General features: G+C 55.2%; 1 protein-coding gene across 3 annotated transcripts in view; it reads right to left on the reverse strand.

Moving 5' to 3' along the window:
* Positions 1–309: 309 nt before the first annotated feature.
* DUSP22 (dual specificity phosphatase 22) overlaps positions 310–16460 on the reverse strand; it is a 48013-nt gene continuing 31862 nt past the window's right edge. Inside the window, exons 5-8 of one of the 3 annotated variants that reach the window (XM_061147756.1) lie at positions 8441–8515; positions 6061–6232; positions 5659–5731; positions 310–3863 (exon numbers count right to left, since the gene is read on the reverse strand). In XM_061147756.1, coding sequence (XP_061003739.1) covers positions 3817–3863; positions 5659–5731; positions 6061–6232; positions 8441–8515 — 367 coding nt within the window. In that variant the 3' untranslated portion in view covers positions 310–3816. Of the gene's footprint in view, positions 3864–4695; positions 5732–6060; positions 6233–6400; positions 6501–8440; positions 8516–16460 lie in introns of those variants that run through there. The other 2 variants (XM_061147757.1, XM_061147755.1) reach the window with 2 other exon arrangements.

The raw sequence follows: 16460 nt of genomic DNA on the forward strand, positions 1-16460 counted from the left end.
CACCTGGAGCTAAAATACCCCAGACTCGCAAGTGTTCAGCCGTGGCCGGCGAGCCCAGCCCAGCCCTGCAGCCCTTGTCGAGGTGGGGGCCTCGGGGGCCAGAGAGAATGCTAACCCCGCTCCTGGCCCTGTCACAGCCCGTCGCTGCAGCTGGGAGGAAACGAGAGGGCAAGCGTACCCCTGAAATGCAGCTGGTATCCCTGCGTTCAAGCCCCTGATAGCCCAAGGAGACCCCGGTACATCCTCAGAAGGGACAGTGAACATTCTCAAGCCTCAGGGACAAGTCAGAGACCACTGTTTTTTTTTTTTTTTTTCTCCTTTCCTCTGGGCAATAAAAAGGAAAGGGAAGAGGAACTTCCCTCCGAGGTCTTGGTGATTTCTTATTAAACACATCTATAAATACAGGCATGTTGAAAGCACATTCTTGATAAAATTATTAATAACTCAGTGTCAGCATGGGAGGGGTCACCTAACGTGGGATCACAGGATTTTGTGTCTTAATGTTTCCTTGTTTTCAAGACTAGACGCTGGTGTGCAGGGTGGCAGGTCGTGAACAGCTCTGAACCCCACTTGCTGCCCAAGCTACCTGGGCTCGACATGCCCCTTGGCTTTGCACATGTGACCCCTCTGAGGGCTGAGGAGTCCTCTGAACTTTAACAACACGACACGGCAGGGCACAGACACTGGGATTCACAGGCTGTCTCGAAGCAGCAGCCATAGGAGCAGCCCCACAAGTTGGAAGTGGGAGTCCCTGCTGGGACAGACCTGGGGAGCCAGCACTCCATAAATAATAAAGTCCTGCAGGAACCGTTGCCAGGGAGAAGCCTGATTAACAAAGGCTAACAAAGGCACCCTGAGAGCCAGTGTGGGCGGAGGGCGCACACCGGGGTGGCTGCCAGGGGCCAGACAGAGCCCTCCGTGGTGGAGGCTGGGCAGATGCTCCAGGGTGCTACAGCACAGCATCTGTCAGGACCACCACCCCCGCACCCAGACCTCAGCCCCACGTCAGGAGGGCAGGGTGATGCCTCAGGACCAGCTCACAAGATGCTTTACTTTTTCTCAGCTTTATTGAGACATATCTGACTTAGAACATCGTGTCAGTTAAGGTGCACAGCACATTGGCTCCCCAAATCCGGTAATGAAAGACAACCTGGTTAGGGGTCAAATTAGTCTTTATTAACCTAGTATTTTCTCTTTCACAATAAATTAACAAATTAGATATCTAAATTGGATGTTAATCATCACAAGTCTAGCTCCTGGGAGTTAGTTCTGGGTTCGTGGACAGACCTGAGCACCTCTGCTGCAAAGCTGGGTCCCAGCGGAGGCAGCCCCGCCGACCCCTCAGACTGGCAGGCCCGTTCAGTCTGTCCTCTGACAAGGTAGAGCCCACTACTGCAAGAGGCCGGCCCAGGGAGCCAGCGCCAGGGAGCAAGCCCTGGGGGCCCAGCCGTGGAGCAGCTGCCCACCTCCAGCCTCCCCAAGCCCCCTCGCTCCCTTGGGCCTGTTCATCTCCACACACAGCCATGTCCTGGGCTGTGACGATCACCTGGACAGCCATGATGGTGGCCCCCTGCACGGCCCCCACCGTGGCCCGTCTACCCTCCCCCACACCCATCACAGTGCCTGCTCACCCAGAACGCCTGGCAAGCTCCTCGCCACGTCCGCAGGATGGTGTCCACACGCTTGCCAGGCTCCACCAGCCCCCCAGCTCCCGGGCTGGTTGAACCAACCAGTCGTTGTACGGCAGCACCGAGCAGATGGAGAGCCCGGGCCTGCTTCTGCAGCTGTCTGCCCCTCCCTGCCGTGCACGCCACGCTCGCCCTGGGCACACAGTGGCTGTGCCCTCGCTCCTGCACACGTGCCGGCCCTGCCAGACTCCCCTCCCCGCATGCAGCAACTCCCGCACTCGGCTTCAGCCTCTGTCTCTGGGACGCCTTCCCAGGACACGGCCCTCCCCCCGCACTGGGATGGCCTGTTTCCTCCCCAAACGTAGACCCAGGAGCACCCACACTAGTGCTCATGGCTGACTTCCCAACTGTCAACACCACCAACCAGCGTTTCTGAGACTCAGGGTGGGTCTGTGCATCCTGCCTGGGTCCCAGAGCGCCTGCTGGGATCTCAAGCGAGCCAGCAAGTGATCGAACAGAGAGAAGCAGCGCAGGTCTCCTCCACCATTGGCCACGATTCCGAGACCAGGCTGGACAGACCTGTGTTTGGAGGAAATCATAGAAAAGGGAGCCTAAGGAAGTTGCCAGGGCCACGGCCCGCTCCACCTTCAGACAGGTGGGTCACCGTCCCCGTCCATGTAAACTAAACACCCGTCTGGGCTTCAATGGGGAAAGGCCTCTACCTCTAACATCTAAGTGTGGTCAACACTATCCCAATGGAAATGTCTGTGAGCTTTCGGTGAGGACAGGAACTGACTACCACCCACCATGCCCCGGACCACCCCCAAAAGGCTGGGGGAGCAGGTGGGAAGCTGCGCTTGGACAGTGTACACAGCGGTGGAGCCAGCTCCCGCGGGGCCTGGGTCAGCCTCACAAGCCTGAGACCAAAGGTCGGGGCACTGCTCCCTCTTCCCTCTCACCCTGACACTGACTTGGGACTAGAAGACCAGGTTCAAGCAAAGCACACTAACATCCGTAGTTTCTGGTGTGTCCCTTGGCCTCTCTGAGCCTCCAGTGAATGAAATACCTGGTCTGTGGTTTACAAGTTTCGCGGGGGCAGTGTGCGGCCTGCGGAGCACCGGTTACCAGGTGGCTGCCGTTGGTGCCACGAACAGTGGGGTCCCAACAGGAGCCTGTTTCCCTGGTGCTGCTTCCTCACGCACTGTGCTCAGCCTGGGTCTTCCGAGGCTCTGCCCCTGCACTTCCCCACAGGTGGTTCCTGGGGGACCCTCAGGCCTTGAGACCCAGCACCTACACATGGACTACTTGTGCATTCCCCAGGCAGGCCTGTCGAGTCAGAATTAGTATTTTAACACCCATCATCCCACACCCTTCAGGCCTGCTCTGGCACAGGGTGCTCTCTGAGCCCGTGGCAGGAGCGTGCCAGCATTGGACACTCAGGACACTGGCCAAGCCTCCCACAGCCAACGAGCCCTCGACCCCCTCCGTTTAGCCAAACCTCTCCTTTAAGCAAAAATCACATTTCCTTCCTCCCTCACCCAACCCCTACGCCCCACCACCCACACGAGTTAGATGAGAAAACACTGGGAAACTGTCTTAAACTGCTGTCCACACCAGTTAACATTCTTGGATCGAAGCCGAGCTTGGAACGAGGAGAAGTCCCTGGGGAGCCCGGCGCACCCCCTCTCTGATTTCCCTCTGCTCACAGGGCACCCACTGTCTCGGGGGAGTTCTCGTCTCCTGTTGTCAGTACACCTCCTTCTGGAGGAGGGCAGTGGCCTTAAAATACAGCAGAGCAGCCCCCAAACCCGCCTCGTGGTGTTCATAGCAGGAGCATGTGGGCCCCACGCCCAGGCTGAGGACGGGGAGGTGCATGGGGCCTCACAAGCCCTTTATCAACATGCACTTGTGCATATGGCGAGGGCCACACACCCCGGATGAAACACAGCCCGGGAGACAGTCCCTAGGAGCAGGGTGCGCCCGGCAGGGCCCTGAGACAGCCTGGGGGCAGCACAGCTTCCAGCAAAGAAGGAATTAAGTGAAAATTGTTCTCTTGTCAAAGAGGGTACATAGCTCTCAACGTGGAGCAACACAAGTGCACGTTCACACATCAGGTCTGGACACTTAAACTGAACTCTGGTTGCTTTTCTTCTGGCAGCACCTAAACCCTGGCATTGTTTCAGGTGCATTATGGTCTTCTGAGAAAGGACCAGGACTTCAGAATGCCTGGGGCGGCTGTGGAGAAAGAATGTCACAGGTGACAAGCATTGAAATAGCATTTCAGGTGCAAAATGCATCTGGGCATTCACACTATGCAGGCACTGAAGCGTTCACGCGGATTCCTAAATACTCCTTCTGATCATATATTCACATTCCTTTTTGGTTTAAGGGAAAAATTACTTTAGAGCAAACTGTCTCGGCTATTGGTGGGGAACTCGCAGCCATGCTTCCGTTCCCCGCTGTCCAGCTGGGGTTTGCACATGTGTGGGGCACCCAGGGTTCATCTGGGCTTGCCCTCTGCAGTGTGGGACCCCAGGGTCTCACTGGGCCTGTTCTCTGAACAGCGTGGGACCCCAGAGGCTCACTGGGCCCACCCTCTGCACACGTGTGGGGCCCCAGGGGTTCATCTGGGCCTGCTCTCTGCACACGTGTGGGGCCCCAGGGTCTCACTGGGCCTGCCCTCTGCACACGTGTGGGGCCCCAGGGGTTCATCTGGGCCCACCCTTTGCACGCAGGGAAAGCTGTTCTTACTCAGGGTTCCTTCCGTGGTGGGGTTCAGAGAAAGCTTTTTAGGGAGAGGCCGGGCATGTTTTTTCGGATAGCTCTGAGTGCTTAAACCACATGGGTCGATACAAAGGGCCACACCCAGGGCCACACTGTGGGTCTCTCCCAGCACAGCCAGCACAGCCCAACGTCAGAGTCACCCACCACCAGGCGCTCCCAAAGCCCGAGTCAGAAGCTTCGAGCAGCCCAGAGATGCACTCCTCTCCCTTTGGCTTCCAGAGCAACTGTGACCACACACTTTCAGCACAAGGCTGCAGAGACAACTGGAAAAATGAAAAACAGCTTTTCAGAAACCATTTAATGAGGTAGCTGAGATCATCTTACATCCACAGCAGACAGAGGTGCTTAGTGAGTTCACAGGCATTTAAACATATTCATAAACCCATGACAGGGCCTGGTAACTGCTCTTTCTTCCCAAATCCCAAAGGTGCATGCATGCCTTGCGAAGAGCCCCAGGAAGAGCATGGCAGCAGGCCAGGAGGGAGGAGCTGGACCAGAGCTGAGGGCAGGCGTCTGGGGTGCTCCCCATACAACACCAGTGCAGGTGGACAGGGCCAAGCGGGACTCCGAGAAGGGCAGGGCTGAGCGGGGCTGGCAAGAGGGGGGCCTGCTCACCCCTCCACACCCAAGAACCACTCTCAGGAGGCTGCCCCCACAGCCACAGGGGTCTCCCCGCTGTCTGCTCGCAGGCCCAGGCTGCTCTGGAGAAGAGCTTCTCTACAGTCACCTCCCAACGCCGCCCAGTGGGTCTCAGACGTGGAAAGGCCACGAGATCAGTCTGGGCAGTGTGGCCTTCATGATGATACCCCAACACGCACACACCCATGTCACACACATCCATGCACACACACACCCGTGTCACACCCACACCTGTGTGCAAATGCGCCTGTGTCACACACACATACCCCACACCTGTGTACACAGTGTCTCAGCCGACACCTGTGTCACACACACACACTCCTGTCACACACACCCCGGCTCAGCGGTGCGCATGACAATCAGCAGTGTCTGGCAGCACAGAAGCTGGGGGGGCGGCTGGGGGGTCTCGAGAGGAGCCTGGATCCACTGGACACCCCCTTCCGGTCCTAAGGCCAGGCAGCGACTAGAAGCCGGAAGGAAGGCGTCCGAGGCGCCGGCTAAGTCTCCGGGGTGTAGCTGCCATAGGCCAGCGGGGGCGGGCCTCGGAGGCCAGCCCAGCGCCGCGCGCCAGGCGGGGGCTCCGCACGCCCCTGCTCCTTGTATTTACCCAGAATGCTCCTGGCCTCCTCGGCGTCCCGCAGCGGGCTTTCTCCATACTCCTCCCGCAGCCACTGGCGGAACTGGGGAAGTGAGACCCGTGGGGCGTCACATGGCGTGGCCAGACCTCCACGCCCTCACCCAGCCTGCCCACGGCCCTCACCCAGCGGTGCGGGGCCCGTAGGTGGCCTCAGTCAGCGCTGAGGCGGCCAGTGGGCGCCGCGCGACAGAATGACTTCTTCCAGGCTTTGGCCTGAGGACGTGAAAGCCAGTCTGATCAAGATGACTGCACTTGACCCCCAGGCAGAGAAGCAGAAGCTAACCTGGGGCCTGTGGAAGGCGGAACGGCTGCAAGGGGCTGGAGGGAGCCCGTGAGCCAGCCGGCCTGTGGGGGAAGGTGGAGCGCAGTTACCTGGTGGACCTGGAGCTCCTCAAACTCCTGCAGCTGCCTCTGGAAGCCCAGGTTGGGGTTCGCACACGACCTGCCTGCGCGCACAGTGTGCAGGGCGTCCTCCCAGCCGAAGTCGGTGACCGTCATGATATAGGCGACCACCAGGGTCACGCTCCTGGAGACGCCCGCCAGGCTGCAGGTTGAGAGCCATACGGCAAGGGGCGGTCAGGGGACTCATTTAGGAAGCCGCCTGTCCTCGGTTGTGAGTAGACAGCTAGCCAGTGGGTCCTCAGAAATCACTCAGAAGCATACCAGCTCTCTCCACTTTACCACACTAGGGTCTCGGGAACTCCTCACCCACATGGCCTCAGTCTTGATTGGTTTTCTACTGGCTATGGCTGCAGGCACTTCGTGTTGTGATTCTCTTTCTCCTGACCTCCCCTTCAGATAGTCCCCGTTCCCTGGACAGAAAAGTAGCGAAAGGACATCTGGGAACTTGAAGGGTCCAGTCAGTTATAACCTCAGCCATTCAGACGGCTTCACACTTTTAAAGTCTGATCTTCTTAGGTACCTCTTCCCTGGTGGCTCAGACAGTAAAGAATCTGCACTGGAAGAGACCTAGGTTCGATCCCTGAGTCGGGAAGATCCCCTAGAGGAGGAAATGGCAACCTACTCCAATATTCTTGCCTGGAAAATCCCATGGACAGAGGAGCCTTGTGGGCAACAGTTCATAAGATCGCCAAGAGTCGGACATGACTGAGTGACTAACACTTTCTTAGGTACATAAGGGTCAAGTCTATCATTTAAAAAACTCATTAAATACAGAAGCCCTTACCCAACATTCTCTGATATCCTCCACAGACCCAAGCAGAATGCCCACATGGCACACTCCACGTGCTCTGGGGTGTGGGGGCGGGGACGCTCTGCAGGTGATAAAGGCCAGTTTTCTCTAGCAGGCTGAATAAGGGGACCAATTTTAAATGTACATGCAAATTAGGGCGGTCACAGAGAGGTTGCGCTACGTCAGACTTGGAGTGCTCGGCAACGGTTTAAGATGGGGAAGTTTAGCAAATTTCTCATTTTTAGAAAAACTTATCTTCAGATTGACACAACCAAATGAAACATGAATTCCTAGAATATCAGCCCTGCACTTATTCAAATATAAATAACAATAAAAACCACTCTCAAGTAGTGGTTCTTCCCTTGGGCTGTGTATCAGAAATACTGATAAATCTTTTAAAAAGCTCACATCCTCTTGGGGTGCAGCTGGGGAGATGCTCACCCCCTGAAACAGCACTGGCTGCACTGCAGAGAGTGCTGGAGCAAATGCGAGCGAACCTCACAAACCTGCACTTTGTGTTTATTACACGCCCTGCTCTTTTTAAAAGTAAAATGAAAATTCACACCGTTGCAAGTGCATAAAACTGCAGAACAACACTGTTAAAACAGGCAGTCTACCCAGTGCCCTCTGCCCGACTGGGGGTTCTGTGAGGCTCTCCTGGTCCACATGGTGGGCCCCTCATCCCTCTGTGGGGCAGCAACACCCCCAGAGGCGGGCTGTGCGTTTCCGCAGAGGCTTCCCTGCAGCAGCAGCTTTCTTGGGGGAACTCAGATGACTTGAGATTATCTCGTGAACCCAGACAGAACCTCATTCAGGGATGAGGGGGCCTGTTTGATCCGTGCTTTAATGACAGCAGGCTTCTGTCCCAGAACACTGGCCTCTGGTCGCCCAGATGTGTCACCATTATGAATATCAGCTTATGTTGTCCCTGTTAGCCATGTCTTCAGCATAACCACTGGCAGTGACACAACGAGGGCCCGCAGCCCCTGAGCACTTGGCTGTGCCAGGCGGGGGCACTGTCCTTGGGGTCTGTGCCCAGCAGAAGCCCTCGCCACAGAACGTGTACACAGGTGTATGTGTTTATACCACGCATATGGTGTGTGAATGCATAGACCTCCTGAATTCTAAAAGTCTGTTCAGCTCTGCTTAGAGCCAAGTACAAGCTCCAAACACATAAAAGCCCCAATCTGTAAATGGAGGAGAGATGGTTGTTCTGGTGTGACAGTAACACAATGCTAAACACCCACATATGCAGCCAAAACTCTCCAACAAAAAACAGAGCTTCGAATGGCTACCGAGCAGAGCCAAGCTCTGAAAAGATGTTGGGAGAGGCTGGAAAAGGGGCTCCTTTTTTCCAGCAACCTTGACAGTCCCTGCAAAAACCTAACTGAGAAAATGAAAATGCTAAGTGACAAGGAAGGAACAACTGTTTGGCTCTCTTCGCACAAAAACCAACCATGGCTGACACGCGGCCGGGGTCAGGTGGGTGGGTGCTCGGCACTCGGGGAGACCCTGAGCAGCGCAGAGCAGGCCCTCGCCATCAGGTAGGGACACACGTACCAGTGAACCAGGCAGCCCTCGCCCTGGAGGCGGCACTCATGGATGAATCTGATACTTTCTTTGAAATGTCGCGTCCTGTGGGGAGGAAAAAAGAGAGAAGTGACATCTCTCTACTTTACTCAACGTATGAGGAAAAGAAAAACCCGCTGAGGTTTCTTGAAAAGGTCTTGAGTCCACATGTCCAGACCCCAGTCACTGTCCAGGGCTTTGAATCTGACCCGCAGTGCTGAGGCCGGGAGGGGATGGCCCATCCACTGGGATTTTTGCAAGTTCTCTGCAAGGAACCCCCGAAACATGCAGGGGCCACACGGATGTTTGGGGGCAGGTCCGGCCCAGCCCCATGGTCAGTCTGGGCCCCTCAACACCCAGCAGCACGGTGACCCCCCCAGTGACCTGCTCACCACCCTCCCGGTGAGGGAGGTACCCACCCAGTGTGGGCTCCCCAGTTCATGTATGACCGTCTGGGAGGAGGTCCTGACTGCCCGTTCTCCAGGTTGAGCAGGGGAACTGCAGCCCCCAAGCCTGAGGGGCCTGACCGAATGTATGACCGTGGGAACGTCACCTGCCTTCCCTTAGCCTCACTGGGAAGTGGGAACCGGGCTTCACAGGCTGGGACAGAGAAACAAACAACAATGGGCTTCGCAGACTCTGAGGTCTCGTGTGACCATGAGACCGAAATCTTTTCTCCTGACCCTTAGCTTTTATGGCTTCCCTGGTGGCTCAGACAGTAAAGAATCTGCCTACAATGCAGGAGACTCAGGTTCAACCCCTGGGTCAGGAAGATCCCCTGGAGAAGGAAATGGCAACCCACTCCAGTGTTCTTGCCTGGAGAATTCCACGGACAGAGGAGCCTGGTGGACTACAGTCCATGGGGTCGCAAGAGTCGGACATGACCGAGCCATTTTCACTTTCACTTTTTAGCAGCCCTCTTTTCCCGCCCCTGGTTCACGCCCAGCAGTGTCGTCCAGACCGTGCGGCGAGTCGAGGAAAACTCTCAGGGGAACTACAGAGCCTGTGCTTTCCCAAGTCTCCTGCCTTGAAGTGGATTCTGCCCATGGACTGAAAGCACACCACCTACTGAGCACTGCGCGTGCAGCAGGGACTCTGCCAAGCCTGGAGAGATTCAGAGATGCACAGAACGTGGCTCGCAGCCACACGCTGGTCTGCGGTTCCATGAAGGCTGACCGGGTGAACGAACCTCAGAGGAACAGGGGGTTCAGGTGGGGCACACAGACGCAGCCAGGTGTGGACTGCAGAAGCAACTGAGCAAGCCGAGCGTCCTCGATCCGGGCAGCAGGCACAGAGGACTTTGGTGCAGGCATCTCTCACACGGCCTGAGGCTGCCGTGTGCGGAGGGGCCAGGGTCCCACCCACAGACTCCAGACTCTGAGTGGAGACCCAGCTAGACCACAAGGCAGGGTGAGGTGAGGGGTGTTTCTGCTGACCTCCCTGGGTACACGTGCTCCCAGTGTGGGTGCACACGGCGACCCCGAGCACTAAAGCGCCACCCCTAAACCGACGTGGTGTAAGACAAGCAAGGGAAGATGCTGCGGTGACCCCGACATGCAGAGACCTCGGAGCAGAGGCCGGGCAGAGGGCAGGGAGCGGTGCAGTGGCCCCAGGGGTCAGGCTGCCCAGCGCTGAGCACAGCGTCCAGGGCGGGGTGCGTCCATCCCTTATCTCAGGTAAAACCCGCCTTGAGCATGAGCTCTTCTGACGGGAAGTGCCAAGGCTGGGGGCGGAGAAGGGCTGAGGAGGCTGTGGCGGGTAGCGGTGGGCGGAGGCTCATCCGACCCCACCCCCGCCCAGGCTGTCAGAAGCTCCCTTCTTCCCTGCAGTTCCAGCCACAGAGAAGCAGAGGGGAGGCTGGGGCTGGACTCCAGGAAGGCTCCCTTCCTGACAAAAGGAGGGTCTCTGCCCCAGGCTTCCTGCAGGGCACTGGGTGGCCAGCTGGTGCCCAAAGCTGAGCCAGCTGCCCTCTGACCACAGGCAACAGGCCTCGGGGTGCAACGGGGGCTCTGGGAGCTACTGCCCAGACCTGGAGCACTTGCCCTGGGCATCTTAGGCAGGGAGTGAAGTAAATCAATGTCTTTATAACTTAAAACACTGTCAATCCTGCTATTTACAGCCAGGCACCATCTGCCTGACATCAACAAGTGCAACAATTTAAGGACACTGAGCCCCTCCTGTGGCCGAGGAGCGCCTCTGCCTACCACGGTCTCCCCTGCAGACAGGCCAGCAGCCGGGCCGTGTGCCCAGACCCCAGGCTCATGCCAGCTTTAGCTGGCGGCTGAGGTCAGGCACCTCTCTCCCTCAGGCCGGCCACACTGTGGCACCAGGGTTCCCAAGAGGACGCGCCACACTGCAGTCCATGCTCTGTGGTCCTCCATGGATGGGACGGACCTCCTACCAGCAAAGGAAGAGGCAGTCAGGAGGCGAGACATAGTAGCCTGGGCTTGTGAAGGACATGGGTGGCCTCAGAATACACAGCAAAGGCCACGCCAGGCCAGGGACTTGTCCTGTGTTGGCCCTGTGGGGTCACCGACGTCTTGCACAGATGACAGCTGAGCCTCCTTCCTGAACCCCTAGGGCGGGGGTGTGATCAGCAGGGCGACGTGCAGACTGATCTGAGCCCAGAGCAAGCGTGTGAGGGGCCCCAGACAAGGAAGCGAGACGAGGGTCCCACCAGCCTTTCCTCCATCCCCTCTGTCCGCATCAGGCGTCAAGTCCAGGAAAAGCCCACAGACAGCTCCTGCCCACCACCGTGTCGGGACGAGGGCAGGAGAGTCAGGATGCTGACGGAGGGCCTGCTCCGAGCCCCGCCGTGAAACCTGACTCATGGACAGGACCGGGCAACAAGGCCGCGCCAGACAGACATTCCTAGAAGCGCCTCTTCTGAGGAAAGCCAGGACGCAGGCATTCTTGGGGCCCCCGGGGTGGGTCATTTCCAGGGAAGCTCATGACGGGAGCCCAGGCCTGGTCACTGCAGCCCCTCCCCCATCGCGGGAAACCCCCAGGGCTCAGGCCTCTGTTGCTCAACCCCAGATCAAAGCAGAAGCCCAGATAGAAGCACACCCCCACAGGCGGCAGGTTCCCTATTCCTGGTCTCCGCGTTGTGCCTTTATTTCCACGCAGAGACGTGGGCCGCGCTCTGTCGGGGGACAGCCAGCAGGGTGCGTGCACAGGAAGCACGCCCACGTGAGTGTGCAGCTCCGTCAGCGCAGCAGACCTGTGGGCCTGGCGAGCACTGTCCTCCGTGGGGCTGGCAGACAGCCCGGCCGTGGCCAGCACCCCCGGCTCTTCCTCTGCGGTCAGTGCTGGCCCTCCTCACGGCCAGGGCACCCACCCAGAGGCCAAGAGCAGAGCCAGCAAGGTCTCCCTGACCTTCAGGAAGGTCAGGAAGACGGGTCCAGCACAGCCATGCCACGTGCATCCTCTGAACCTGAACAACCACTTCTTACTCCAAGATGGCAGGATGTGTGGGCTGTGGTCTGCACTGAGGGGTCTGTGGCGGGAAGGACTCTGCTTGGGGGAGGTCTGGTCCAGCACCATGCGGGCAGCTGGGCTCCCCCAAAGCCAGTAGAGACAGACCAGGCTGCTTCTCCTGACCCTTGTCAGAGTCCAAACGTGTGTGCACAGTATGTGTACATGTGTCTGTACAAGTGTCTGTACACATGTGTACAAGTGTGTGTACAAGCGTGTGCAGTATGTATATAGAAAAGCAAAGGAGAAAAAGCCCAGGAAAGGCCAGCATCCTCGGGGGTTTTTCCTCAGAAAAGATGTTGAAAACAAAGCGCATAGGTGGCGTGTTCTCCTGGGCACTGGCTCTGGGGGTGGCTCAGATTAGTGAGCTCTTCCTCCTGTAAAGCTGTCCAGCCCCCGGCTCCACCCCTGGGGCCCTGCGCTGACCGTGCAGCTCTCACTGCAGCCGAGGTGAGCAGGACAGAGACATTTCCCCACCCGGCAGACCTCACGGCCTTCAACACACTTCTGTCAAGGATTCCCCAAGTCCTACATTTCCTGCACTGTCAACGCTTAAGAAAAGTCAGGGAAAAAAAAAAAAAAGAAAAGTCAGGGGAAGCATGTGTAGTGTACATTTCATTGTGCCAGATAAGGTCGTTTTAAAAAGAATTAAACAAAAAACCCTCTCTACCACCTACTACCTCTTCATTTCACAGTTTCACCCACCAAAAGCAAGAAACACAGTCTAAGACTAAAAACTAGGTTTTTAAGTTGAATAGGTGAAATCTTACAAAGAAAGCAACACACATTTTCTACACATTTCTCCTTTCTGCTACAAAGTCCTCAGGAGTTTGTATGTGCATTTCTGTCTGGAAGTCGGACAGTACTCCAGGGCCCACCTACCTCTGATCTTGCAAAACTGCTTTTTAACATTAAAGAAAAATGTAAATGAGAGAAAAAGAGAGCTGGAAGTACAAGAGACATGAGCTGAGCTAAACTAAAGAAAACACACACAAAAAGACAGGAGGTGGGAGAGGCAAGGAGGGTCTACTGCTGTTTACTTCAAGCTCTCTGCATCGCTGACGCCTCTTCTCCCCACAAAAACCCCAAGAAATTTAGACCCTGCTTGGCTCTCAAGCCTCTGTTGTCATCAAGGCTCTGCTGTGAAGATGCAAACCTGCCAGCTCCTTAAAGAAGACTAAATGATAACCTTTCTCTTATGGTGTCTAAATACAGGCACCAATTTGAAAAATATTAAAACAAGAATGAATAAGCAGCAATACCTCCAACCACTCACTCTCAAGACATGTGAACACTCCTTTCCTGAATAAGCAGAAAATGGAAGCTAATTCTTTGGAGACACTTAGGGTCTGTAAACACTTTCACCACCTCACCTAAAACTACAGAAATTGTGTGAGATAGATATTGCACAGAGGAGAGAATGAGGTTACAATGACTCGCCTGAGGAAGCACACAGAGAAAGCAAAAGCAAACATTTCCAGAAGCCTCAGTTCAACCACTGCACGTCAGCCACTGGCAGGAGGTGTATGTGTCTGAGACAAAGCCTACGATGCCTCTAATTCTGCAAATCAAGCAGAACACACTGGCCTGGGTCGGGGTTGTCGCCACTATGAAACCCTGAACTTTCACGTTTCCTGACTTTGTAAGGCAGGGTGGTTGGGGGAACCAAGCTAAAATTCTGATGTGTTAACTGTCATCACAAACCAGGTTTCTGCAATTTAAGTTCCTTCCTGGAAGATCAGAGGGGGAGTTTGTGAGGAGATGGCCAAGCCAGAAAACTGACCTTTCTGGAGCCTCTGCAGTGACTGAAAGCAGTTCTTCTCCAAAGGTCATGGCCTTCTGACTGACGTAAGTAGCAAGAAGAATTCCTACAGGGATGTGTGGGTAAAGATTTAGGATACTAACCTTAAATCCTAAGTTGGAAACAACTTTTTAAATCTGTTTAAATGAATAAGCAATACAGTTTTCTAGAATGTACTTTGTCCCTAAATGTAAGAACTCTTAGGCACCAAGAAGAAAACTGCTCACCTCAAGGACCCTGGTTCTAGCCGGGTCCCAGAGCCCGAGGAGGCTGTGTCCTGACTGTCTATACTGACTGAGGGTACAGAAGCTGAGGGCTTACGGTCAGCCTGCACACGCTCCCCTGTCTGGTGAGTAACGAGCACAGGAGGAGGGCACACAGTCGAGGGCTCTGCCTGTCAGCGTTAGTAGACTTGCTGCATCGTGAACTCACGCTCACCATTAAACTGCAGGCTGTGCTTTCCAGTGAAACACCTGTAACGGGCAAAGAGAAACTCAAGGTGTTTCACAGGCTGTCTCTTAACATATGAACTACACTCAGATTCCAAGCTTCACTATCTTCATAGAATTTCACTAAAGCAAGACACGTTTACAGAGTCATGGACACTTATGCACCCAAAGCCTTACTTGTGTGTAAGCTCTGCTATTACTAATGAATCAAAAATAAACATTTCCCCAAAGACTCACCCACATGCCTACGAGCCTATGAGCATAACCCCATCTCTGATGAATTATGGTCTGGACCCCTTTTCCAACTGCAGCACCCACCTGCTGACCACCCTCTCATCCAGATACAAGCAAAGGGTTAAAATAAGGCAAATCACACATCTTACAAGACCTCTGTACATGTTTGGGACAGGAGAGAACTAGTTCAAATCTTATAAGCTAGTCCTCAGGGCCCAGGTTGACTGTTGCTGTGCTGGTTTTGCCAGAAGATGTGAGCAGACCCAGGAGATGCCAGAAGTCAGGTGACAGGCTACGGCAGGCTCAGTCCCCATCCTTCCCAGGGGCACATCCTCCTGAGCACCAGACTGGCCCGTCCTGTGACTCTCAGGCCACACCAATGCACTCTGAACAAAAACACACTCTTGTTTTCAAAAGTGCTCGGAGGTCACAGAGAAGATTTCCACACATGGCCTCCTCTCCACAAACGCTAAAGGCAGGCCTTTGCAGATGAGAGAACTAGGGCTCAGAGGCCTGAGAACGACCTGCCCAAGGCGATGGAGGTGGCCTTGAACCTGAGATTTCTAATGTCTGCACAGGGCAGGGTCGGGGTCCTCACCCTTGGACATCAAGCCCAGTGCTGCCCTCTCTAAAGCACCAAAGCTGGAGAGTCCTGGTGGGCAGGATGGTCCAAGCACAGAGGCCATCCGCCCTGACTACAAATGCCCAGAGGGTGCGGCAATCAGACTCCTCCAAACAGTGAGAATGCCAATCAGGTATTGACAAGTTCAACAGCATGTCAGAATCTCTGTTTGAGATAAGACCAGAGCAACCATTCTAAAAATAGCCACCAAAACATGGGCAGAAGATTGCTGTGGTCTCCAGAGAAAGGCAGTGGCTCACTTCCTTCCGTACACACCATGCCCTCCAACCACTTCTGTTTCTCGACACGACTAGTAACCAAGGAAGTTCTCTGATACTTCTCCTCCCATATCCAGGCTACTACTGTTTTCCTAGTGACCCTGTAAAGTCTTTCCTCTGTCATCTTCAATCTTAAAGATGGACTTTTCCTAACATGGAAAGTCAGTGTGGAAACATGACCTTGGGTGGGAACTGCTGCCCCTCGGCCAGGCTCCCCTGCCCCTTCCTGGTCCGACCTGCACCACCCACCCTGCCCCAACCCCCGGTCTTCCCCACATCAGCCTATCTGACTATGCTCCCCTTTTCTCCGAACAGGTAGGATCTCACAAAATTCTTGCATAACCTGAGATGTCTCTGCTCTCCAGCAGTGGAAAACCAAGGCTGGCTGATATTCAGCAGTGGACAACCTTCAGGGGGTAAGATTTTTATGGTCTGCATTTCTGTAATATAGGACTTGTAGGCAATAGAGCTTGAGAGCCATGAAAGATGAATGCTCACGAGCTCTTGGACTCCTAAATCCTCAAACTACAGAAGCTCTTCCTGCTGAAACATGGCTATGTGTCATCTGGGAGGGTCCTTGTATCCGACTGAAAACAGGCAGCAAAACGAGTTGGTCAATGGATGCTTGGTACAGCCATGTCCTCAGCTCCTGAGCCTCTCAGCTGTCTGGCTCAAATCCAGGCTCAGGAAAAAGTCAACTGGTCCACATCACCTCCAGACACCGAGCAGGGTGGCGTCACAGCTGTTACCTCGTGGGTCTCCAATCCCTGTCCCCCATCCACCCAAGCCCAGTCCCATAGACCTCGTACAACAGTGGGGATCTGGAAAAGAGAGCGATTATGACTCTCTCCTTGGATGGAGATGCTTCCAGCTGTGGGAAAGAGAGGGCAGAACCTTCCTAACCAGAAAAGCCTGGTCTCTCAACTCAGACAAGCTTCCCAAGTACTCTGGCCCTGGGGTAGCCACTGGCCACGTGGGGCTGCTGGACATTTGAGACAGAGCTGGTACAGATGGAAGGTGCTGTAAGTGTAAACAGCACCCCAGGTTTTGAAGACTTAGTTTGAATAAAATGATGCAAATATCTCATCCTTAAAATGCTGAGCACATGTTGCATTGGCAGTACTTCTGGGTATACCGAGTTAAATACAACGTA

The sequence above is a fragment of the Dama dama genome, chromosome 7 (genome assembly GCF_033118175.1).
Source record: "Dama dama isolate Ldn47 chromosome 7, ASM3311817v1, whole genome shotgun sequence".
NCBI classification, from domain to species: Eukaryota; Metazoa; Chordata; class Mammalia; order Artiodactyla; family Cervidae; genus Dama; species Dama dama.